Source organism: Mus pahari, chromosome 8, assembly GCF_900095145.1.
Source record: "Mus pahari chromosome 8, PAHARI_EIJ_v1.1, whole genome shotgun sequence".
NCBI classification, from domain to species: Eukaryota; Metazoa; Chordata; class Mammalia; order Rodentia; family Muridae; genus Mus; species Mus pahari.
Genome location: NC_034597.1, coordinates 29,591,633 through 29,618,387, shown reverse-complemented (window position 1 = coordinate 29,618,387; position 26,755 = coordinate 29,591,633). Strand labels below are relative to the sequence as shown.

Below are 26,755 nucleotides of genomic sequence, written 5' to 3'. Positions count from 1 at the left end.
GTTGCCAGTTTCTTGACTTTTGCATGTGGATATGTTTTCAAATGGATGAATGTGAAAATACATGGAAACACTTAAAGAGAGTATTTGCAAGTGGGTCTCAATGATTGTAACCATGTCCTATGGTGTTCATGCTGCTTAAAGAGAGAAATGAAAACAAAAAGAATATCAATTTACAAAGAGAAAGTTCTAGGATCTTTGGAACTAACACTCTTGATAAGGTGCAAGAACTGTTTTAACAAGCATTTTTTTTTTTAAGAAGTTGAGTGTTAATTGTAGTGACAGAAAATGTTTCTCAATTGCTGTGTTTTGTGGTGACAAAATACAAGGTAGCAAAATGGTATAGAGAATGTTATACACTGGGCCACCAACAAAGAGAGGGCTGCAGATGTGGCAAACATGATTTTTATATAAATACTTCAATATTAGATTAATAGAAAGATAAATAATGACAGAACTCAAAACCAGAATGAGATACCACAGAAATACGAGCATCACAGAATATAAACTCAAACTTTTTGTTGGCACCAGAATCTGAAGAGGGCCACTTACTTTCTAGCTGAACAGAGCCCTACTGTAGTTACTAAAACATATGCTCATATACTTTTCAGAACTCCTAGAATTCACTTATAATATTTACCAAGTTGTTACATGTATGAGAGTGAGAGAGTACTTATACGTCTGAACAGATATTAAAAGGAGCAAATTAAAAGTGATAGTTATGGTACAGATTTCTACAAAGAAGCTGAATCATAATATCTTCCTCATGTTTTTTTCCTATTCATGACAGGAATAACAACAACCGAAAATATTGGCTTTGAAAGACTCCTACCAGTTCAGCAGTACAGAGATGGAGATTGCTGCCTCTGTGCCCCACTAGCATCCATTCTAATCCTGTTTTTCAAATTCACAGAGAGTGAAGACGTTTATCAAAGGCAGGTGCTGTCAATTTCATGTATCATCTTTGGAATTGTCATCGTGGGCATGTTCTGTGCAGCATTCTACTTCAAAAGCAAGTAAGACCATTTCTCTGGTGACTAAAGGTTCATTCTTAAAGAGAGAACTTTTTCTTTGTTTATCTAATTTCAGCTCCAAGCAGTCGGATTCTTTGCACATGTGTCGAACAACAATCTGAACAGAATTAGAGCCTTCTATGGACTACATTGCCTATATACCGGCATGGAGAGGGGGTCCTCAGATACACATTGTAGGGAAATCTCAGATACACCCAGTGATTGTGTGCACAAATTGATCACCTATCTCTATTAAATGCTCAGTGGCTGTCACTAAAGGACTAACTTCTCAGTTGGAACTGGGGTGGGGGAAGGTATCTTCTGCTGTGAGCTTAAGTGCTATCTACTATTGTCAACAGAAAAATACTTTCCAGGAAAAAAAGAAAACTACACAAAAGTCTCAGTTTACTTTCTAACAGTTTTTGCCTTGTATTCATAAAATTTAAGCCATATTATAGAAAGAATACACACACACACACACACACACACATACACACAAGTGCATTGGTTCAGTTTGAGATACAGAACTTGAATATGCTGTGAATTTCATTTGCCAAGAAACTATCTGGAGGTGAAGGAACTTACAATGATTCATAAAGTAGAATAAAATGTATATTCTATATATGGAAATGTATTCATAATGCTAGATTTAAATAAAAGACCATCTTGGGAATTATTTATGGAAATGATGTCATGTGCAATTAAAATAGCAATTGTTAGTCTCTTTGGACTTTGAAATGTTAGTCTTTTGAGTTCTTGAGTCTTGGAGACATTGGCTTCATTTCACACCTGTGACCTGCATGAAATCATAGACACCATGCAATTGCTTTTCTTTGGACCCCTGTTTTTTGTCCATTTTCTTTTCCAAAAATGGATCACTTTTCAGAGATAGTTTATAACACCTGTCTGTAAGTCATATGCCAATTTTTAAAGGGAGCTACAATTATGACTTTAAAACATATTGGGGCATGACTACAGGATTAGTAACTAGTATTTCAACAAACTTTTATAAATGCTTTTAAAATTTCAGAAAGACAATAATAATAGTACATAAATTTCCTATGCATTCTAGACCTAGTGCCCCTGTGGTTAGAGTCCTGTATTAGCATCATATTCTTGTCACAATAATGCCCAATAATTGTACCATTTCCTAATGTTTGTAGTTTCTGCCTTCCTTAGTTTTTGACATAATGTATTTTCTTCTCTTTCTCTCTCTGTCTCTCTCTCTCTGTCTCTCTCTCTCTCTGTTTCTCCCTCTCCCTCTCCCTCTTTTTCCTTACTTGGGGCCCTTTTCCAGAATGCCACATGACATTTTCTGCCACATTTCTGTAACTGTTGCCTATGGCAGTGGTTAATGGTGATTTCCAAACATGTGAGAGGCACACTGGGCTTTTCAGTGATTTACTCTCAGCCCTTGCAACACCCCAAGTTGTGTTGTTAATGCATTAGACAACTTCTGTTTCCCTAAGAGGCTACAGTATTGAAATTGCAAACACTTATTTGGGTTTAATTTTGTTTATGTCCATCCAGGAATGATTCAATCCATTGCTTCATTTGACAGGGTGGGGCAGAATATCATGGTGAGGTGTAGAACAGGCCTTTTGCCTTTGGGCAGAATAGGAAGAAAATAGGAAGGGGGTGGTGTCTCACCATCCCTTCAAAGGGATGTTTTCAATAACCTGAAGACCTTCTAATAGGACCACATATTAAGGTTTCCACCCATCTCTCTGAGTGCCTACCTGGACTAAGCCAGCACGCAGGCCTTTAGAAGTCATTTATTAAATAATATATGAACTTACTTTAAAATATTAAGTTAGGAAGAAGACAGAGTAGAAAAATCACAAATATGGTGCTGTGGCTCCCAGGTGTTCCAATTTACATCCATACTATAAACTACAATACCAAATTGGCTTATATAGTCTACCAGCTGAATGGCAAATCTGCTTATATGAGTTGAGATTCCCTGCTCTGGTGGAGCCCCAGTGAGGTTATGTGACAGTAATACCTGGCATATTACACTAGCCCCAGATGCATTTGTATCTCCTAGTAGCCTTCAATTCATATTACTAGGAATCTTTCCTTTCTGTTTTCTATTTTGCAAAATATGAACTTAAAAATACCTTACTAACTTAGGATGAGGGGTAAATGAGATGATGCTGTAAGGATTTGATTATCATTTAAAACTGAAAGACCTCAGGGTGACCTGAGTTGTTAATGCTCATGGCTTTCCACTCTGGACCTTGGAGTCTGGATATCTACCAAATTAAAAGTATCACTGGAGCACACAAAGGCTCATCACATCCAAGTTGGTATTAGGAGTGTGTGTTTTCAACATCTGTGTATGAGAAAGATTTGGGGTATTTATATTATATTTACAAAGCAATAAGTAAATTACTATGAAGATGAAACTAATCACTTTTTGTTAGAGTAGAATTTGCAGTTGTAACACATTGAAGCAAAAGATTGATTATAAACATCTTACCAAGGGAAAAAGAATAAGAACAGAATGTCTGACATCAGCATCATCAGGTCTCCCTGGTCAGCAAGGGAGCTTTGTGACCAACATCTATTGCTGGAGCATGTGTTGGAGTCAGTGTTTAATGGAAACACTGTTAAGTGCCAGATTCCTTATGGGGCACTTAGAGAACCAAGCTGATGTAGAAGCACACACCGAGACCCTGTCTTCTACCTGATGTAGTTGAGGAGCTATTGGCAACTCATGGCTTCTGGGGGAAAAAAAGAGCCAGTTTTCTTCAAGAACGCTCATCCTCAAAGGCTACCCATACTCCAGTCAATGATCCTACACCCGTGTACAAACAAGAAACACTAAGTTGACTTGGGTTTCAAAACAAAGAGCAAACTAAGATGGAAAGGGAAAAATGGTAGGATATGTGAGATGAGGAATCTTTGGTAATATAGGAATATGGATGTGGGTTTGATCAAAACATATTAGAGAATGTAATAATACAGAATGTAAAAATAAAGTAGAGAATAGAAAAAAATGATAAAATAAAAGAGCTATAAAATTAGAATAATGAAAAACCAAAGGCCTTTCCAACTGGAATCATATTTCTTATCAGAGATCTAAAGTTCATTGTCCTTATGTTCCTGAGTCTTGTGTAACAACATCAAGTGCTAACTCTCTACTACCAAAATGAATATCCACTATTATAATGCCTAGATCTATATGATTCTCTTATAGATTCATGGATTCCTACTTCTCTTTCTCAGATGTTAGAGATGAAAGAATGAGCTTACTCTTCATATTCATTCAGAAAATACACGTGAAGTATCTTATTTTGAAGCCCCATTTCTAACAGGATCTGAAGAGACTTTTCATTGCTCTGCAGACGAGTTCACTGGAGCATCCATTTTGTGTACTAGGATGTAACCTCTGGCTATAGAGAACTGGGACTTTGCCAAAAGCTTCATGCTCACAGTCATTTATATTATATTTCTGATAACAACTCTGATATTGCTGCTCTAGTCTTTTTAAAATTTATTTCCTCTATATCCTGATTGCAGCTTCCCCTTCCTCCTCTCTTTCCAATCTTACCTTCCTTCTCCCCATCTACCCTACCTCCCCTTCTCTTCAGAAAAGGGAAAGACCCTCCACCATGCATATCAAGCATCCATGACATCAAGTTTCAGTAAGACTAGGCATATCTTCTACTGAGATCAGACACGGCATCCCTGTTAGGTCAAAGTGTCCAAAAGACAGGCAACAGAGTCAGAGATGGCCCCTGCTCCTCCTTTAGGAGTCTCACATGAAGCCCCAGCTTCGCAACTGCCACATATGAACTACTCAAGTCTTTTTTCCCTGTCTTGCTACACTTAGCACTGCATGACCTCATCACATGGTATCTTGGCAACTGTTACTGTTCTAGTTGGTGGCATAGACCTGTGGAAGTAGAGCCTAAAAATGAGGCAGGCTAAAGTCTTCTGCAACAGTCAACTTTATTCAGGGATCAGACAATTTATATTTCAAAGGTGTTCTGGGGGTTAAGCAAGGTAGAATGAGCAGAGGTCATATGAGTTTAGGCTATGGACTGTCACGAGGACAACCAGTACTTGAATGCATCATCTGGGTAGTAATAGCAGATGATTAGTAGGTAATATGAAGTAAGCCCACTTGTATTTACTACACCTGGAAGGAACATGAGTGCACAGTTCAAGGACAAACCATGTTGTGGAGGAACAGAGGTCACAACTCTGTGACCTTATTTTGTAGAAGTTTTCCAGCAAGATCTTAGAATTCTTCTCACATAACTTCATTCACAGATTATGTTCTGACATACAACCTCACATACAATGTAACAGTATGGCTTAACAAAAATGAAGGTAGACAACATGAGGTAACAGAAATGAAGACATTTTACAGTCAGAGAATGATCTGGTGGGGATAACTGAATTCTCCAGCAATGCCAAGGAACAATAGAAAAGGATTTCTAATCACCCCCAATGAGCCCACATGGTCCAATTTACAGACTGCATGATGATTCATTAAAGCCGCTACCTTTTGCTTCCTTTGTTTCATTGGAAACTGAATTCTTAAAGGAGTTTCTCTTTGCTTTTAGCCTACAGAAGGAAGAAGAATGAGGTTGTCTGTACTACTCCTTAAAGAACTAAAAGTCAATCAAATGGCTCAACTCTAAAATTAGATTCATGGACAGTTGAGAATATGTGTATAGGTAGAATCTGAGATTAGTTATTAGTTAGTTGGGAAAATAGTGGAAAACATGGGAACTGGAATTGCCAGTAAGTACACACACACACACACACACACACACATATGCACACACACACACACACACACACACACACACACACAGTCGATAACATCCTGATTGTTCCTGTAGTTTGTGTAAAATATTCTGGGCTCACATGGATGTTCTGATGCACACTGTTATCTTCTGTATCAGTACAGGTCCTTGTCTCCAAGTTGTCAACATATAATTCTTAAAAATGCTTTCAAGCAACCTGCTTTGAGATAGCACACCTGCAAGAGTAGTAGAGAAATGTGATACTCTGATGATAGGACCAAAGGTCTATATTGGGTTCAGAACCAAGCCAGCTTTGAAATACCTCATGGGGCTTGTTGTTACCCTTAGTGAACCCATTCCAGTTTCTCCCACTCCACAATCCCCGTTTCTTCACTTATAAAAGTGGTGAAACTGCACACAAACAATGTATTTCCTGAATACTATCCCCATGCCACAATCTGCTTCCTCAGAAACTCAGCCTGTGACATTAGACATGATAGATGGCAACTGGATTGTGGTATCTACAGTTCTACTATGCACAGCTACTCTTAAGGCATTGGACCAGAGATACCTATGACATGGTATCTCTACCATGCTAAACCTGGGTCCTGATTTTATTGACCTGGGAGCATTCTAGGGTACATGACTAGATCTTGTATGTAGTGACTGTTTTCAGATGAGGGAATCTAACCAGTCAGAGGTTGGTCATTTTCTCTATTTCCATTTGCTAAGGGGAGAAAGAAAGAAAGAAAGAAAGAAAGAAAGAAAGAAAGAAAGAAAGAAAGAAAGAAAGAAAGAAAGAAAGAAAGAAAGGAATGAAGGAAGGAAGGAAGGAAGGAAGGAAGGAAGGAAGGAAGAAAGAAAGAAAGAAAGAAAGAAAGAAAGAAAGAAAGAAAGAAAGAAAGAAANGGAAGGAAGGAAGGAAGGAAGGAAGGAAGGAAGAAAGAAAGAAAGAAAGAAAGAAAGAAAGAAAGAAAGAAAGAAAGAAAGAAAGAAAAAAGAAAAGAAAGAAAAATAAATAGACAAACCAGAATAATCCTTATAATTGTGAAAGAAGAAAATCAGGAAAGCGTGGGATGGTTAAAAAGCCAAAGCATATTCCAAATGAAAGCTCATTTATTCTTAAGTATTACTGAATCAGGACTTGCACTATAAAGGTATAGAAGAGGAATTATAAAAACATTCAAGAAATACATTCTGATTTCTGTATGAGTAATATTTCCATAAAAGCATACTTTTCTAGTATCTGAATTATGTGATTACAGAAAAGACAGTGTTCCTACTATCTTTATTCCAGAAATGTAACTGAGTATTTGCCTTGTGCTAAACCTTCTTATATTGCTTTGTGATGGTTTACTTGATATCTCATCTCCCAATATCCACTTTGCTTCTCAAAAGAATTCTTTTTCCCTTTATGTGGATGCTGTGTGTTCCTCAAATGTTTAGGAGAAAAATTCATTTTTATCAACAGACTATAGATTTGTTAAGAAGTTGATAGAATATTTTAAGTGGATTAAAGCAGTTGAGAGGGTTAGACATAAAACTGTTCCCCCTCCCCAAATAATTGAAAAGATAAAAGAAATATTTAAGCAGACAGTCACTTCACACTGGGGTTTAAATTCAAAGCTGCTCATTACCTCTGAATCTTTTAGAAAGTACCAGTGTTGTGTGAGAGAGGCAATTAGCACAATCTTTTATCTTTGGAGCAATGTCCTCATTCTTCTGTAGCCTCTTTCCACTGTACTGAGCATACTGGATAACAAAAAGGAAAAGGGGGGAATATTTTGCTTGTAACTGCTTTGGTATCCATGGGAGAAAGCTCTTCTGAATGCAACTTATAGTGAAAGGAAAAGGGCTCAGGGAAGTTTAGGTAAGTATGACAATAATGAAATGGGCCAAGAGAAGATCTAGGTCACATGTCAGCTTCTCCTATAACAGAGACCATGCTCTGAGTGCTGCCTGCTCCAGAAGCTTGTCCTATGACAGACTATTTACCAGTGAGTCTCTACAGGGCTGAGACCTGAAGAAGAAAACTTAAGAGAATGATTCTGTCGTAACATTTGAGTCTAGGGATGATAGATAATTGGTGCGTGATACCCTGGAAAAACGAAACTAAATAGACAGTTGTTTGGTCCACTATCTCAATTAGGATTTTAGTGCTGTGAACAGACACCATGACCAAGGCATTTAACATCATTTAATTGTGGCAGGCTTACAGGTTCAAAAATTCAGTCCAGTATCCACAAGGCGGGAGCATGGCAACATTCAGGCAGGCATGGTGTAGGAGGAACTGGGAGGTCTACATTTTCATCTGCATGCCTTCAAGAGAAGACTGGCTTCCAGGCACTTAGAACTAGGGTATTAAAACCCACACCCACAATGACACACCTACTCCAACAAGGCCATACCTCCTAATAGTGCCACTTCTTAGCTCAAACACAAGTAAACCATCACATTCCACTTCCTGGTCCCCATATACTTCTTCAAACATATGAATCTATTGAGTTATACCTAAACATACCATAATGCAAAATACATTTAGTCCAACTTCCAAAGCCCCCATAGTCTATAGCAGTCTCGATAATGTTAAAAGTCCAAACTTCAAGGTATCTTCTGAGATTGATCCAACCACTTAACTGTAATCTCCAAAGCAAGACAGGAAACCAGAGAGACAAACTCCAAACTCTGCATCTCCATATCTGATATCAAAGTGGTCTTCAGATCTTCAAGTTTGTTTTCATCTTTGTTGACTGCAACAAACTTCTTTATCCTGGGCTGGTTCCACTCCCTGTTAGCAGCTTTCCTCAGCAGATTGCCCATGGCTTTGGCATCTCAAACATCTTGGGGTCTCCAAGACATCTTCACTGTTACAACTTCTAGTTTCAATGTCTGGAATCTATACGTGATTTTCTTGCCTCCTCCAAAGGGTTGGCATCACTTCTCCAGCTCTGCCCTCTATAACACTCTAAGCTCATGTTGATCCACTCCACTGATGCTACTGTTCTTGGTCATCATCCCTTGTTACTGGCATCTGCACTACACTGGAGTCTTCCCCTGCAACTAGACTTCAATAGCCTCTCATAGCCTGTCTTCATGGTGCCAAGCCTCATATCCTTTGCAAGACCCCTTCAGTCCTAGGCTGTCAACTGCAACTGAGGCTGCACTTTCACCAATGACTTTCCGTGGCCTCTCACATGGTGCTCTTCATGACCTCTTCATGCCTTCAGAACCAGTACCACCTCAGTGACTCATATACACTACCAAGTACAGCTACACCATGAGGTACTGGAACACAGCTTTGTGCTCTCAGAAAACACTTCCCAGATTTCACATCCATGATGCTAGTTTCTTCTTAACCACCACTAATTTCTTAGCTCCAGCTAACTAGCATTAATTGTCCCAATAGTCTCCTTCTCATGTTGACTATGAAGGCAGAGCCACATGTCCAAAGATGCTGAGTTTTGCTGCTTCTTAGGGCTAGAACTTGGCCCCTTTGTTATGGTACATTATCGCCAGCTTTCTGTTTTCCAACCCCTTCACTGCCTAAGCATAGCTGTCCTGGAACATGCTCTGGAGCCTGTCTCCTAAATGCTGGAATTAAAGTTGTGTACCACTACTTCTAGATCTAAAAGTTGCTTTGTCTCAGGGTGACCTTGAATTCATCTGCTTGCCCCAGTCTAGTGGAATTAAAGGCATGTACTACTACACCTGGCCCTAAACTTACCTGGGTGCGATCTTGCCCAAAGGTCACCATTCCCTAAATTCAATTTAATATTCTTGAACATAAGGTTCTTCCCCATTTCATTTCCTGGTGCTCCTTTAACACTCAAACCATATATTTTATATTTTTTCCTTTCTAATCTTGCTATGCTTGTTCAAAATGCTCTTCATGAGACTTTTGAGATTTCTTTTGTCAATCCAATTAATATAAATCTGTTTATCTTAGCCCCAGGTAGACCCTTCAGACAAGGACAGAACACATCCACATTCTTCACCAAAATACCAGTAAAACAGTCTCTAGGCCACAGATTGAAATTCTTCTCTACTAAGCCCTCTTGGACCCGTTCAAATCAATCTTAGCAACAAAGTCTTTCATATTCTTACTAGGATAGCCCATTATGCCCCACTTAAAACATTCTACTGCTTTCCACCTCCAATGTCCCCAAATCCACAGTCTTTCAGACAGAATCACACTCAGTCCTATCACAACAATACCCCAGTCCCTGGTACCAATTCCTGTCTTAGGGTTTTACTGATGTGAACAAATACCATGACCAAGGCATATCTTATAAGGACAACATTTAATTGTGGCTAGATTACAGGTTCAGAAATTCAGTCTAGTATCATCAAGGCAGGAACACGGCAGCATCCAGGCAATCATGGTGTAGGAGGTACTGAGATGTCTACATCTTCATCTGCAGGCCTTTAAGAGAAGACTGGCATTCAGGCAGCCAGGACTAGGGTATTAAAGCCTATTCCCACAGTGACACACCTATTCTAACAAGGCCACACCTCCTATATAGTTCCTCTCCCTGGCCCAAGCATATACAACCCATCACATCCATCTTTTTCATATAGATATTGAATGGTATAAACAATAATCAATGTATGCAGATACTTTCCACAGGAGTTCAATATCCTAGAGCAATATCAACTTCTCCATTTAGAAGTTCAAGAACCTCATATGACTGGTTGGACAGTTCTGAGTAGAGTATGAAGAAAGACTGAGTAGATTGAAACCCTTATTTTCTAAATATCCTTTAATAAATTATTTCATTTCTTTGTGCCTAGATATTCTCCTCTATTTAGTGGGTATAGATTCGCTCATTACAAAGGTTTATTGAGGAAATTAAATAAAGCAACGAGTGTATTGAACTTTAAAACAATGTGTTGCAATTTACTGTGTAAGCATTAGCCCATTAAAGATTAACTCTGTTAGAGAATGGATATACAGTTCAATGGTAGAAGATGTAACTAGCATGCATGAGATTCTAGATTTGACCTTCAGCAGGATACCATAAAAGAAAAAGTTAACTTCTTAATTGTTTAGTCTCTTGGTACCACCACTACCAACATCAACAAACTATTCTGACATTAATATATGCATAAGTTCCACACATTGGAACTGTATAAATATTAGCATATTGACAATATGCTAGTCAAGACCTAGCTTCAAACTTTTAATTGTGGAATCAAATATGGATACTTTTAAAAGGTCTTCAGAATATATATTATAATATATATATGCAAATATTTATCCATATATTCATATCTGCAGGAAACAAGCTAAACAAATTCAGGAGCACCTGAAAGAGTCACAGAATGGGAAAAACTACAGCCTCAAGGCATCCAGCACAATGACGAAATCTGAGAGCTTGATGAAGAGCCATGTCCAACTACAAAATGTAAGCTGCATGTCTACACATTCTTTTGCTGCTCCGGAGTTTTTGGTTATAGAGTGTGCCTTAGTTAAGGTTCCATTGCTATGATGAGACACTATGACCATGACAGCTACTATAAAAGAAAACATGTAATAGGGGCTAGCTTACAGTGTCAGAAGTTTAGTGTATTATTGCCATGGCAGGAGGCATGGCATTGTGCAGGCAGACATGGTACTAAGTGTTTTACATCCAGATTGGCAGACACCAGGAAGTGGACACCATGCTGACCATTACTTGAACATCTGAGACCTCAAAGCCCACCCACAAGAGTGTGCTTCCTACAACAACACTGCAACTACTCCAACAAGGCCACACCTTCTAATAGTGTAGCTATTAGGCCACTCCCTATGGTCTTATGGGGGGGCACATTTTTTATTCAAACCACCACTAAGGGAATAAGTAATCTGTAAGCAGAGTTGTATAATTTGTTTGGCATTGTAGCAATTTTTACTTAAATTGTCTTCTAGTTCTGTGTGTGTGTGTGTGTGTGTGTGTGTGTGTGTGTGTGTGTGTGTGTGTGTGTTTGGTATTAATAACTGGTCACTGGCAGAGACAAGAGTTTTAGTTGTTCTATAATCTACTGTCTTTACTTTTTGTCAGATCTATCACACAGATACAATGTCATACTTCTGGAGGCTGATTCATATCCCAGTCATATTATAAAAAAGCAAGAAGAGTTGCTGGTTAGGGTTAATGAGAAATGTCACAGAGTAGCGTCTGCTAATAGCAGGATTGATGCTGTATGTGGATCATAAACCTGGAAGGCAAACACACTCTGCCTGTTTGATTCTTTGGGAAGTACTTTTAGCGGTTTGTGAGTTACATTACCAAATAGTGAATTAGAGAAAATGGGACGCTATCTAACACATGTGGAGATATGCCTAGTAGGGTTAATTCTCTGCCCCCACATGAGATTATGCTTCTAGATTCTGAGGCATAAAATGAAAGAACAAAGGCCATGGTAGAAGCCGGGTGTTTGAGGATAATAGGCAATCACCCAGGACGTATGCATGCCCTTCCAAATGCCTAAATTGCTGAAAATTTGCACATCATTTGTGATTCTAAGAAATCATTACCCAAAAGTTGCCATTATGATGAGTGTAACAGATGTACTTAGCTGATTTAATGTGAAATTCATAAATCTGAATTGCTTCCCAGCAAAGTTTCCTTAAACTTTTATTCATGGCAACATGTAGGATTGTTCTTTTCAGAAACAGAGAGAATGCCTTTGCTAATGATTTCTGATGAGCACAATCCCAGCACCTTCAACAACCACCATGATGAGGGCTTTAGTTCCTTAGCAACTGGTCCCATGAAAGATAAACAAAGCTGGACACCTGTGGAAGCAGAAGGCATAGGTTGTAATCAGTAACATAACATTGAAAGAGAAAAGGGGTCCAGCGTGAACTGTTCTTCATTTCAATTGGTTAAACAGTGACCAGGCCCTGTAAAGGGAGGATGACAGGAATAAGACAGGGCTGAGCAAGGGCTTAATCAGTGGTAAGTAAGTAAGAGTACAAAGGGTTGGACAGTGTAAAAGCCATCAGGCAGCTGTGTCTATCAGCTGGCCAATATTGGGGTCAGAAATCTACCTTTCCATGGGGCTGGAAGAGAGTCTCTACCTTTCTGGATGATTACATTTCAAAAAATGGCCTCTGGGTCCTCAAGAGAGACATGCTAGCATAGGAGATCCATATTCCTGATCATGAGCCCTTTTCAGAAAATACTTTGGGAAAGGAACCCAAGGACCTGTCATCAGGTATAGTAGGAACAACCCTGAAAGGTATCTCAGGGTTCTTGAGTTCTATTTTGATTCCAGGCAGGCACGTAAGAAGGAAGAGTCATCAGAGGAAAGCAGAACTGATCCACTGGACTAAGTTAGTATTTGTTCAACTCTTCTAGGGCGATCAACGTGTAGATCAAAGCATCCATGGTGTGAGGCTACAGTTTCTACAGGCTATAGGCTATAATTAATGAAAAGAGGTCAGGTCTATAAGAGTTACTGCTTTCTATATGATTGCCACACACACATTTGAGGTAACTGTATAATTGTCCACAAGGTGAGATGACTAGTTAGCTTTTCCATCCATCCACTGTAGTAGGCACTTGGGTTTTTTCTCTATTATTATTATCAATAGTATTCAAAGAAAAAAATTAATTAATCTTGTCTCCCTTCTCTTCCCCTGACTAAAATGTGCTTCAAATTACTAAGAGAGAAATGAGCTGTCTATAGGGTTCCCAGCATTTGGAAGACCTTTGGCACAGGTGATTTTAGGATCTCTTTCTCTCCCCTGCCTCTTCCCCTTTCTTCTGTAGCCTTCTGGACTTAGGACATTTTCTTCTTTCTCTTTGTTCAAATTCTTTAATTTATTTTCTGTATATTTCCTTTTTAAAAAATATTTTATTTATTTATATTCCAGCCAGTTCTCCCCCCAGTTCCTCATCCCATTCCTCCTCCCCCTGCCTCCAAAAGGATGCTTTCCCCCATCAAGCCTCCTGCTTCCCTGGGGCCTCAAATCTCTTGAGGATTAAGTGCATCTTCTTCCTTTGAAGCCAGATCAGACAGACCTCTGCTACATATGAGCTAGGCCTCAGACCAGCCTGTGTATGCTCCTGGTTGGTGGCTTAATCTCTGGGAGTTCCCTGGCATCTGGGTTAGTTGTGACTTTTGATCTTCCTATGGGGTTGCTCTCCCTTTCAGCTTCTTCAATCCTTCCATTAATTCAACCGTAGGGGTCCCTGACTTCAGTCCAATGGTTGGGTGTAAGTATCTGCGTCTGTCTCAGTCAGCTGCTGGTAGGGGCTCTTAGAGGACAGCCATGCCAGGCTCCCATCTGTAAGCACACCATAGCATAGTAGTGTTAGGCCTTGGTGTGCTCCCTCATCCCCCCATTAAATGAATCCCTAAAAACAAGGCCATCCTCTCAAATATTCCATCTATTCTGCAAGCAAATGGATGGAACTAGAAAACATCATGCAGAGTGAGGTAACTCAGACCCAAACGGACATTCATGGTATGTACTCACTAATAAGTGACTATTAGCCAAAAAGTACAAATGACCTAGGATACAACCTACAGACTGTAAGAAGTGTAACAAGCAGATATGCCCAAGTGAGGAGGCTTCAATTCCACTCAGAAGGGGCAAGGGAACAATCACAGGAGACAGAGGGAGGGAGGGATCTGGGTGGGAGATGGAAAGGGGAGAGAAAAAGGGGAACAGGATCAGATATGGGGAGGAGGCAACAGGATGAAAGCTCAGAGGGCCAAGAGAATTAATGGAAATAAGCAGCCTCTGGGAGTGGGAAGTGGGACGGGACATTCGAGAAAGTACCAGAAACCCAGGAGGTGAGATACTCTCAAGATTCATATATATATATATATATATATATATATATATATATATATATATATATATATATATATATTTATTTATTTAAATACCTGATATTTCACCATTTATGTCATATATATTATTTTATTATTTATGTGTATATCCTTCTGGCAAGAAAGACCAATGTCAAGAATACATTGTTAAATACAAGGGTGTAATGGAAGCAGTCTATAAACAACTAATACATAATTGCTCTGGAGGACAAATGTATATTAGGAGACAGGGCCTTCAGACTATTATGGAGCTTTGAGGTAAGAGAGAATTAGGAAGATATAACATAGTTAAACCCCATTAAACCAAACTTGTATGCAAAGAGATGCTCAGCAACCCAGAGAGGAGTGTCATTAAGAAGTGTAGATTAGACAGAAAGACAAAGAAAACATTGTTGTTTAGGGTAAGAAATGTGCTAGGATATTTATTAACTTAATTCCATATACAGTATGACAGGACTCTGAGGAGTGACTCTTCAGTTCTACCACACCAAAAGTGGTACCCTCTGCTGATTTCCAAAGACTTCTAAGAGAGGAGGGAGATCCCATATCCCAAGCAAAAAGCTTAATAACTAAGCTGAATGGTATGTCTGTAGCCAGGTAGCCTCTGATTCCAGGTTAAATGGGGTAATTTGCCTCATTGTAGGAATCCTGGAAAGTGTTGAAATGCACGCAGCAGGTGAGCTCACAGCTTTTTGTAGCAAAAAAAAAAAAAAAAAAAAAAAAAAAAAATTATTTGCTTCACATGGGAAAGATTGGAAGGACTGAGTGGGTGCACTGACTTGTAAGCAGGGTCACATCTGTGATGTCATCTGCAGAAGACTGATGTAGTTTTTGGAGGTTGGGATTCAATTCCATGAGTAAACTGGTAAAACCTCTCAAAGAGAAAGGACTCTCAGGAGAAGGTGGTGTGTCTTTCTTCCTTATAAAGTAAGTCTGGAAACACTTTGAGACTTAGAGGAAGAGTGGTGCTGGAGTGCAATAGTAACAGATCAGGACTCTGAAAAATCTTTCTATGTAAGCATGAGCACATAACAAAAATTCTCCTTCCTCAAATGTTGGGGGTGGGGGGGGGTGCGCTACAGATAGCCAGATTATATTTTCTGGTTGAAAATGCAATCACTGGAGAACTGTGAACCTCCATCCACAGCCATTATTACCTTTTTTCCTGTCATGATTTGGGCATTGATCTTCATCCCCTAAATAGTAATAGGGCACCTGTGTCCATCATATCCTACTTGGTTATCATACTGGACAAATCTTTGCTTTATCTTGAAGCCCAGGTTAACTATTCTAAAATTCCTTGCAAATTGCAATGCCTAACAAGTGTATCATCTGTGTACAGTCTCCCTTCAGTCCTTTAAAAATTCATGAGAAAGAGTTAACTCTACAGTCATTTAACAGAAGGGGAAAGAGTCATGTGAAGTCACATGACAATCTGGACACACTTGGCTCTGGCTATATGTGAGAGTAGATTATATACAGTGTGTTAGAGACAGCCATCATTTACTTCCAATTGCAAGTAAACTATTTGTGATTTAAAGACGAACTCTACTCATTTATTTTGTCCTTGATGAGAGGAAGCTGAGGACAGAGTTATGACCCCCAGAGCCATCAAGACAATAATGTGAACCCTCTCAATGCAGTTCAGGGATCAGATAGAAAAGTCATTAAAAGGGAGTAGATCTGTTCTCACATAAGACCAAGAAAGCATACTCATAACAAGAAAGAAAGGTAAGAAAATTATGTAGCCATTCCAAAGATAGGTTTATGGGTAATAGTATCATTTAATGAGAATTATGGGGAAGCGAGAGTCCCCTCTTGAGGGCCTTTGTCTTATTAATGAGAGAATTTAAGTACAAACCTAAAAAGGTAACTTAAGTATAATTTTATTAAAGTTTGAAATAAAACTATGAAGCAGGCAAACTGTAAATCTCGACAGCTGCCTAGAGCGAGAGTAGAGACACAGAGAAAGGAAGCCATGCTTTTTGAATTAGGCTTTAATGGATGTCAGCCCCATGATGGACAAGCAATCTATGGCAAAAAGGAAACTTTGGAAAAAGAATGAACTCTAAAATATTAGGAAATGCAAAGGCATGCTTAGAGTAGTGATGAAGCACACAGACATACACACACACACACACACACACACACACACACACAGTGATACACACAAAGGAAAAGTAAGTTTCCAGAGTAACTCTGAAAAGTTGGTTGACTAATAAAGAGGCATGGTTTTGCTGTTAAGTGACTGAGATATGGCATGAGAATATAGAAGGAAAAATACATTATCCTATTAAAAGGATAATTATTCCACATCTCTTTAGTATGGCTTCAAGTGGCTATGCCTTCATGAGAGGAGATTTCTTTTCCAAATAATTGACTTCCACAACTGGAATGTTATGTCTCTACCCATCCAGCGATTCTCTTTTCTTTATTAGAAGGAAATATTTTCTTTACTGGATCTCTAACGCTACTCTGATAATTAAAAGGTCCCGGAATGTTGTCGTTTCCATTTGTACTCTTAGGCCTCCTAAAACTCTGTTCATTAACCCTTCTCCCTTTGTTCTTGTGGGTCAGTGGCCAACAACTACAGGGAGAAGGGAGAAGGGAGAAGGGAGAAGGGAGAAGGGAGAAGGGAGAAGGGAGAAGGGAGAAGGGAGAAGGGAGAAGGGAGAACCATATTTAATAATGGGTAGGAGTGTATTTATTTAAAAAATAAAACTTATCGTGTGTGTGTGTGTGTGTGTGTGTGTGTGTGTGTGTGTGTTAATACCTAAGGTTGGTGTCCTCAGAATGTTCACAGGCTAATATAACAGGTATATATTAGATTTGGACATAGAGAGGAAAGAGAAATAAAGAGATTTAAGTTGAATCATCCTTCAGTCAAGGGATTTATTAATATAGCATCTGGGCAATATGGCCAAAGTTCAATATAGGAAGCTTTAGTTGAGTGAATGTAGCATGGAATCTACTCTTAGTGGTGTCTAAAGAAGAGTAGGTCCTGTGCTATGAGGGAATAATCTTGGATAGTGTATGTAACATTACAGGGGAAGGGAAAGGAGCATGAAGGGAGTTATACAGGAGTTGTTCCTCTTAGGGTAGCTGAGTGGGGCTTGGTTAGTTGGTGATCTGGAAATCTGATATTTGCTGAGATGCTTTCAACTTCTGGGTAGTACAATAGGGTTAAATGTATTTTTACCATGCTCACTGCCTCTCTGTATAGGGCCTGGTTTCTTAGACCATAGGCAAGCATATCTTATACTATAAATTGACATAGATATAGTATTCTATAATAAGAATATCTTATTCTATAATGTATAATATTCCAAAATACTTAAAAAATATGAAGAAAAGATTCTGAATGATTATATAGGGAGGTCTGAAACCCGCTCCATAGCTATGTTTGAGTTGAGTGGTGAGAGTATGTAGAAGCCATTGACTTTTTTTTTTTTTTTTTATGTTTAAGCTAGGAATCATATCTTTAAAGCATTGCTTTCTTTTGAATAGTTCTATAAACCTGAATTGTTGGTCAAGATATCAAGTACTAACTTGTTCATTCCACTTTTACCTTCACATACATATTGAGTAATTACTAAGTATTAGGTGAACAGCTGACACTTGATAAGTTGCCATAATAATTCAAAATTCTCACAGTGAATGAAATGACCCTGAAAGGACATTTACTTGGTTCCACAGGTTTCATCTGCTTGGTAAATAACCCTCCGATATAGGATCTAATGTGAGCTGTTACCTACAGGCAGTGGAGAGGGGTGTTGTGAGAGTCTCTAGCAGGCAGGTTAGGGCATCACTGTTTAGACAAAAACAGCTGTCTGTAAGACAATGCTCTAGCTTGTATTCAGCACCCAAACTGAGGGAGGACCTGGCTGAGGAGGGAGATGGAAAGGGAGCTTGCTGTCCATTGTGTCTACAAGAAGGCTGGACTTATAACATGTTGCTTTAGGAAAGCTTGGGAAAGTTCTTAAGAATTCTTGCTACTAATCTATACAAGCACAAAAATTCTCAAAGCAACATTGGGCAAGTTGCTTTTAATTACTTACCCTTAATAAAAACCACTCTTGAAAATATGGCATTAACCTTTGAGCTCTCGTCTCTTCAGTTGTACTGGTAATAAAGAAGTTTTGACACATTCATATATGAGCCTGGAACAGTGTAGAAAGACATGCATTTAGAACTGTTTTCAAACATCCTTCCTCCTGCCTTTATGGCCTGGAGTTCCAGAACAGGTGATTATCAGCTCTGTCAACAATGCTTTCCAACAGAAGGCTTGCTTTCATTTAATCTCCTGACTCCCACTGTGTGCATGCACCAGGCCTGAGAACAACAATGCCCTTGTTTTACTGCCTATACCAGCCTGCTTAATTTGACAAGCCTATTGATTCCAACACACCACCAGCAGTTTGTTAGGAGCAAGGCAGCAAGGGGGCAGATGGCAATGGATGGCCTCCAGTACTCCCAGTGAGGACTTCCACACAGGAGGGTGATTAGGATGAGGGCTTCCCCCAAGGGTCTACATTGTCTTGAACAAAGTAAATCGTTCATGTGTATGTTGTGATGCAGTGAGTAGATGGCTGAATCTCCTTATTCACTAATAAATTACATTCTGTGTCTTCTTCAAAATGAGTTTATAATAAAACATAAACACAAGACCATCAGGATCTGAATCAAAGAAAGTACATGGGGTCTACTGCTAAACTTTTTTGGCATCCTAGAAGATACTCACAGAGAGGTCAAGACAGGCTGCTGACCAGAACGCTCAAACACCATTGAACTCATATATGAGAGTTAAATCCACCCAATATGCAGGTCTTAGCTTTTCCCAAGAGCATTAGGAGAAACTACAATAAATGCTGTTAGTGTAGACCTATCGTAAATGCAGAAAGGTTCTGACGAGGGCAGTTAAGCTGATTTACCTGAGGAAGGCTTGATACAGATGAAGCATTTGGCAGTCAGTGGTACAGATTTTAAGAGCCCTCAGCTGAGATACCTAGAAAGCTAAGAAGAGAGTGAATTCTTTCTTTAATCTCTAGATTCTTGGTATGTGCTCATAGTGTCTTACTTTTTTTCCATATTTTTCTTTTATTTTAGATATACTCTGAAGAGAATAGGTTTGATCTAGAGAAAAACTTACTACTAATAGATTTTTTCACATATTCTATACTTAGTTTTTCATAGTAGAAAATGATAATTTAGCAGTGTTTACTGGAATGGCACAGTTGTAAAAATTTTAAAGTCAATACTAATAAATTATTAATAAATTGTATTGATAACTGAATACCACTCCTAGCTGAAATATGAGATTCTTTACCTCACTATTTATTGATTTATTTGCTTGATTGTACTCTTGTAGCTTCACCCAGTAACAGCCTTGCTTTATCCTTGCCATACATCTTTAGCTCCCTCTTAGTCTTGTCAGATTATGAGCACTGGGATGTCTCTGTTGATCTGGGTGGTTCTGAGTAGAACTAGTCTAGTGTTTTATAGGATTCTCCTTTGATGTTTTCCTGTAGTGGTGTTACAGTTTGTTGTCTATGCAGAAGAAGCACTGCTTTTTTCTTTATTTTTTTATCACATCAGGAATGCCACTGTCTGTGTGATGAGTGATCAGTGTTACAGTGCACTGTTTCTGATGTTGTATTTTTCAAGTTTTCTTACTGTTCAGATACTTGTTTCTTCTCATCCTCTGCTCAGAGTACTCTTTCGAAAGAGGTGGTCATATGTAGCTTGCATATAAAAAATAAGAAGGAGTATTTCTTCCTGAGTATACAAAGCCTGTGTGAGTCATTTGTTTATTCTGGCCAGTGATTAGCTTCTTCTCATCTGCTCATTTATTTATTCTATAATCTCTATACCAACTCATAGATGCCTACTTTATATTTGGATTTATAATGTAAAGAGTTAAATGTTATAACCAGTTATTTCAGGGAAATTTTCTGTGCTCCAGAATCCAATAATCTCAGTTTAGCCTCCTTATTCAATATGCTAATTAAAAAGATGGGTGACAGGAAAAAAAGCAATTAGAGGTGACTTATTAAATGTAGCTATCTTGGCAAAATAAAGGGAATAAATAAATGAAGCTAGTTATCACACATCCACTGTGGAGGTACAGGCATGAGCTCAAACTAAATATGAAAGAGAGGTGGGGCAAGGGTATGAGCAAACAGTGTTGGTTCTCATGTAATCTTTAGATTTGTCAGACTGTTGTGTGGTCCTGCCAGGTGAGGCAGAGAAGTCTTATTGCTGTAGTAACTGCCAGTGCTTGTGGGGATTGCCTGGAGTTCAGGGTATAACTTCACCCTCATGGCTAAAGACCCACACGTGCAGGAGAAGGGATCTGTTTCTTAGATTCTGCTATTTGTGGAGTTCAAGGTGACTACAGGATTAAGAAAGTGATTTATCCCTGTGCCTTAAGCCTTTGAGGAAGATGAAGTCAATCAAACACTCCTCCAGTAATTAACACGTGTAGAGATAAGCAGCTTATCCCAAAATGAAGGAGGTGGGCATAAAATAAAGACCCAGTTGCCAGGGTTTTAGTTTGGACACTACTTGCCTTGGAAGTTCAAGTAAGGAGATGATATTTTTGTTTGTTTAATGGTCTGTTTTAACCAAATACAGTTTTTAATTGTCCATTTCAATATGATTTTATTTTGTGATTGGGTTTTTCTGCCTTTCTTCACTAAGAGTTCAGTTGCCCATGTCATTTGGATAGTAAATATCAACTGATCAGCTCTTGAAGTGTTTGTCTTGAACACTACAGGATATTTCAAGTTGATTCTCTAGGTAATATGGCCCAATCATCGAATCAGACTTTTTTCCTGATATCTCTTTGATTGCAGATGCTGTTCAAATCAAGTTCTGTGAGCTATGAGTATTTTTTGGCAATGAAATATCTTTGCTTATAGGCCCTCTTGGCAAACAGATCATAGACCAACACAGAGCTATAATTTTTTAATGTAACCATCTGTACGTATACTTGGCTAAACATTAGTTGACATTGATATCTCCCTTAGTAACTATCAATCACTGCCCCTCATCCATTGCCCACACACTGGGCTAGGAAAAACACCTGGCTTCAATACCTCCCACCCATGTACTTAATTTTTCTTCGACAAGAAAGACATCAGTAAAATAAGCAATTAATACTGTATCTGTATAGTACTTATTTGCAGTTCTTACCTTAACTTTTAAGACCTACTTATTTCCACAATTGCTTAAAACAATATTTCTGCCAACACCCACAGGTGTATGTTGTCAGACTTGTAAGACAGATCTAATTAGTTTATCAGAGTCAGCATTGCTCCATGAGACCTTCAGACACTTAAATGTTATTAATGATATATATATATATATAGCTCTTTCTATCTTTAACAGTTCTATGGCTTTTAGAGTTACACTTTTTCTTATGTCAATTTTGATAGTTTTTATGTATGAAGTTGTTTATTTTCATTAAGTTATGAAATTTGGAGACACTGAATTACTCAAAGGATCTCTCTGGTTTTTTTCTATGTTCACCAGTGCAGAGAGAATGGTCTCTCTTTTATTTTTGTTGATAACTTATGATAAGGCTATAGACGTACATGCATGCTTCTTTGCACAATGTCATTATTTAGTGAATAATAATAAATCACAAGGTGATATAATGGTTATTTTTATTTTTTTATTATTATTTTCTTTATTTACATTTCAAATGCTATCCTGAAAGTTCCCTATACCCCCTCCCCCACTCCTGCTCCCCTACCCACCCACTCCCACTACTTGGCCCAGGAGTTCCCTTGTGCTGGGTCATATAAAGTTTGCAAGACCAAGGGGCCTCTCTTCCCAGTGATGGCCGATTAGGCCATCTTCTGCTACATATGCAGCTAGACACACAAGCTCAGGGGATACTGGTTAGTTCATATTGTTGTTCCACCTACAGGGTTGCAGCCCCCTCAGCTCCTTGGGTACTTTCTCTAGCTCCTCCATTGGGGACCCTGTGGTCCATCCAGTAGCTGGCTGTGAGCATCCACTTCGNTGTTTGCCAGGCNCTGGCATANCCTCACAAGAGGCCGCAATATCAGGGTCCCTTCAGCAGAATCTAGATTTTAAATTCCATTATTAATTTTAATGTATTAATTAGGGTTTCTATTGCTATGATAAACACCATGACCAAAAACTTCTTGTTGGGGGAAAGGGTGATTTTACATGTGTATACCACAGTTGATTATTAAAGGCAATCAGGACAGAAACCCAAAAATGTACAGAGACCTGCAGGCAGGTACTGATGCAGAAGTCATTGAGAAACACTGCTTATTGTCTTGCTCCTCATGGCTTTCTAAGTCTGCTTTCTTATACAATTCAAGAGCACCAGCCCAAGAATGGCACTGTCCACACTGTGCTAGGCTCTCCCACATCAATCATCACTCAAGAAATTACAGCACAGGGTTCCCGAACAGGCCAATACTTGAGGAGGCATTTTCTTAATTGAGGTTGTCTCTTCCCAGTTGACTCTAGCTTGTGTCAAATTGACATAAAACTTGCCAGTGCATCATCCATCTTTCTATGTTGTCTTCTTCCAAGAGATTCATCCACTGTTACGTTTCCATGCTTTATTCTTAACCATACAAACATATAACATCACTTTTCTTGCTTAACTTTTCTCTTTAAACTATCCTATTATTTTCTCCTTTCCTTACAGTATAACTTATGGCTTTTTTTAAAAAAAAATTAATTGGCAATAAAAGATTGAAGAATAGATGGACAAATATATAGGTCATTTCTTTCTGAGACTGAGTCACTCAGTGTGTAAGCCAGGCTGACCTCAGACTCAGAGATCCTCCTGCTTCTGTCTCCTGAGTGCTGGGATTAAAGGCATGTGCCATGATACCCAGGCTAAATATCCCATTCTGTTTTATAATTGTGTGTGATGTATGAAGTATATACTAGCTTTTCTGTCCATGGCATAGACTATGTGTAGAGGATGGAAAATAACTTTCGTTGTTGTTCCTTGCCTTTCTTCTTGTTTTGAGATAGAGTCTCTCTTTTGTTGGTTTCTACTGTGTCTACATGAGGCTAGCTAGCTAGTATTTCTGAGATGCTCCTGTCTCCAACATCCATTTCACCAAAGGAGTGCTGACCTTGCAGGTTTAACAGAAATTACTAAGAGAGAAAACCATTCTAAAAATATCTGGGAAAGATGTGTACCTACTTGTACTTATTGTACCAAATGGAACGAATGAATAAAACTATAATATAGCAATACCCTAAACACTTAAAAAGATTTAGAAAGCATGTATTATAAATACTAGCCATAAGCAAGAATGCTAATAGGTGTGTTTCAATCCTGGACAGAGTGTCCATTTCAGGATTCACACAGAATGAGCTAATGGCTCAAGACCTTCTCTTGGAAATACCTGGGTTTTACAAAATGGAATGAGTGGCTGACTTACAATAATTTCTCTAGAAAATTAAGATTCCTCAGGAAAAGTCGGCTGGTGTTTGCCTCAAGATGCCTCTCTGAAATAAATCTCTTATTTTACATTCTAAATCTATTACAAGTTGGGGGAACAAGCATACTTTAACTTCTATAATTTTTAAAATTTTGGTTCTAGGCAGTTTTTCAATATTAAACATTTCTAGATGGGGCTAGCAAGTATTTTCTCAGGTTTATACTTAGGCCTTTTTTCTTAAAAATTATTTTTTTTCAACTTAACATTAATTGGTTGTATCTATTAAATAAAAGCTTTTTTTCTGCTTTAATTTCTGAATGTAGTGTCCTAGTGAAAAGCTTTTCTGTCACTTAAGGCTATGCACAAATTAATATCAAACTCCTTCAGAGAGTTCATTCATCTAAATCTGAAAGGTGCATTGCTCTTATATATTTATCATTACACATAATCATGCTCACTGCTACATATATCATAATTTCCAGAATATGTTTAGCATGCTCTTCTTTAATTTGCTGTCAGAATTAAGTCAACAAAATATTTATTATTCCATGGTTTATTAAGAAAGCATTTAAAAAATTAGCCTAGTCCATTTCACTCATATGTTTGGAACTTTGTATACCTGTAGTCATTTAAGTAGGCTTTTGTTTTTAAAGCAAAACTAGAAAGCAAATTTACTTTATTTTCATGAATAACAGCTATTCCACTACCTCTTGCTGAATCCTATGCTTTTCCTTCAGACTCAATGCTACATGTATTTGCTGATCATGTAATGAAAGCTGTCAACAAGCCTCAACTCCTCCAGGGTTTTATGCTGTGCTATTAGCTGCACTGTGTACATTGGAATCTATTTTTAAGAAGAAAAAACTTATAAATATTTATTACTTTTGAGTTGTTTTCATTTATATGAAATATCCATCTTTAAAAGTAATTTTGTGTTGAAGTACCAAATTGTATTTTACTTGATATTATTACTGTTATACATTTTACCCCTATAATTTTCAAGTAATGTCTTTATCCACCTTGCATATTTTTATTTTATTGTTTGTTTTGTTTTTGCAACTCCATCTTGCTAGGCAGCTTAAGATGACCTAAAACTCATCAGGCCCCTGCCTCAACTTGCCACGTACTAGGTTAGAGGCATGCACCTTATCTATCTCATGGTCTTTCCTCCACTGTTTGTCAATATGTTTCCTTAGACAGGAGATGGTTGGATGTATTGCTGCATTGGGAATTTCTCTTTTAATGTTTACTTAAGTCTAGCAATTCAGTTCCCCTCATCATTGAGGGTTTCACATTTGTCACAGAAATTTCCCTATTCAATGTATTTTTCTTTCTTTTATATAAACTTGCTTCAATAAGTTCTGCTACATTAATAATATTTTCTTTCATATTTTTCTTTTTTGGTTTCTATGTGTTTCTTTTATCTTGGTCATACACATGTGTATCCATCAGTGTCAAAACTTAACAAACATTTATACCCCCTTACTTTCAGCAAACAGAGAGAGTTTATTTTTGTCATGTTCTAGGACTGAGGGGATAGTACAGAGCAAGCTTGAGAGAGTTCCCAGGGTCAATCCTCAGTATCGAAATAAATAGAGAAAATAAAATCATGGTTCTTTTCTTTAATGTTTGCATTCTTCTTGCTTCTCACCTTTAATTAATTTCAAATTCTACACTCTTTAGTTTTGCGTGTAGTCTAAAACTGAGATTTTTTTGGAAGGAATTTCTAAACCATTTCAAGCTTTAATTTTGAATTCCTGTTTTTTCCCACTTGTGGTCATAATATTTTTCTGATTCTAGCTCCCAAGGTATTCTTAGAATTTATGAAAATATAAGACTCTAAGCAGCTACTACCAATTAATTAAAGATGGGTTCTTAGGTTAAAATATGTGTTCCCTTGTCTTAATATCTATTTTTGAGAGGGGGGAGATGAGATACATACACTTTTCTATCATTCTTCTGATACTTTTCAATGCCTAGTTCTTATATGGCCAGCTTCCCTCTCATAATGTACCCACAGCTCACAGCTTTGCATGTGATTTCCTACAGTATTCCAAGGCGGATAGGCATCCTGTGACTGCGCTGGAGAAAATAATGGAGTCAAGTTTTTCGGCTCCCCAGTCGTTCCCAGAAGTCACTTCTCCTGACCGAGGAAGCCAGCCTGCCAAGCACCACAGGTATGGCTAGCTAATCGCGATGGGAGTGGGTGAGTCCACATTAGAAATAAACGCATGGCCAGAGAATGGCAAGTGAACTTAGAGTCCACTAGAGGTGAATATTCTGACTGAATATTCTGTAACTATAGATCTCCATGGAGGTGATGCTCAGGCATCCCACAGCCAGGACCGGACCCCCATCCCACCCCCGACCCCAGCTTCCCTCAGTAGCATCATTCTCCCTACAGAAAAATGAAGGAACTGCGTGATCAGAGCTTCAGGCACAGATGAGATACTGAAGTGACTGGACTTTGAAACATTATTAAAAGTGTGATTTTGTTTCCTAGCCTGCCTGATCACTGGTTGTAAAGCTAACACCTAACTCTCCTCCAGGCAGCGGATGTATCACGCACCAAGTGCTCCAAACACAGCTCACAAATGTTTCAGAGGCAAATCCTGGAGAGTATTCTCTTTAGGCCTGTAAGATATATGTTGTTATAGAGATGGTATCTGTGTGTGTGTGTGTGTGTGTGTGTGTGTGTGTGTGTGTGTGTGTG

At 38.4% G+C, this 26,755-nt stretch overlaps 1 protein-coding gene across 2 annotated transcripts in view; it reads left to right on the top strand.

Annotated features, from left to right (window-relative positions):
• Positions 1 to 26,755, top strand: part of Nrg3 (neuregulin 3) — a 1,055,513-nt gene that overhangs the window by 1,014,789 nt on the left and 13,969 nt on the right. For both annotated transcript variants that reach the window (XM_021203112.2, XM_029541389.1), the window contains exons 5-7: positions 911 to 1,013; positions 11,052 to 11,178; positions 26,092 to 26,219. In XM_021203112.2, the coding sequence (XP_021058771.1) occupies positions 911 to 1,013; positions 11,052 to 11,178; positions 26,092 to 26,219 (358 nt within the window). The remainder of the gene's footprint in view (positions 1 to 910; positions 1,014 to 11,051; positions 11,179 to 26,091; positions 26,220 to 26,755) is intronic.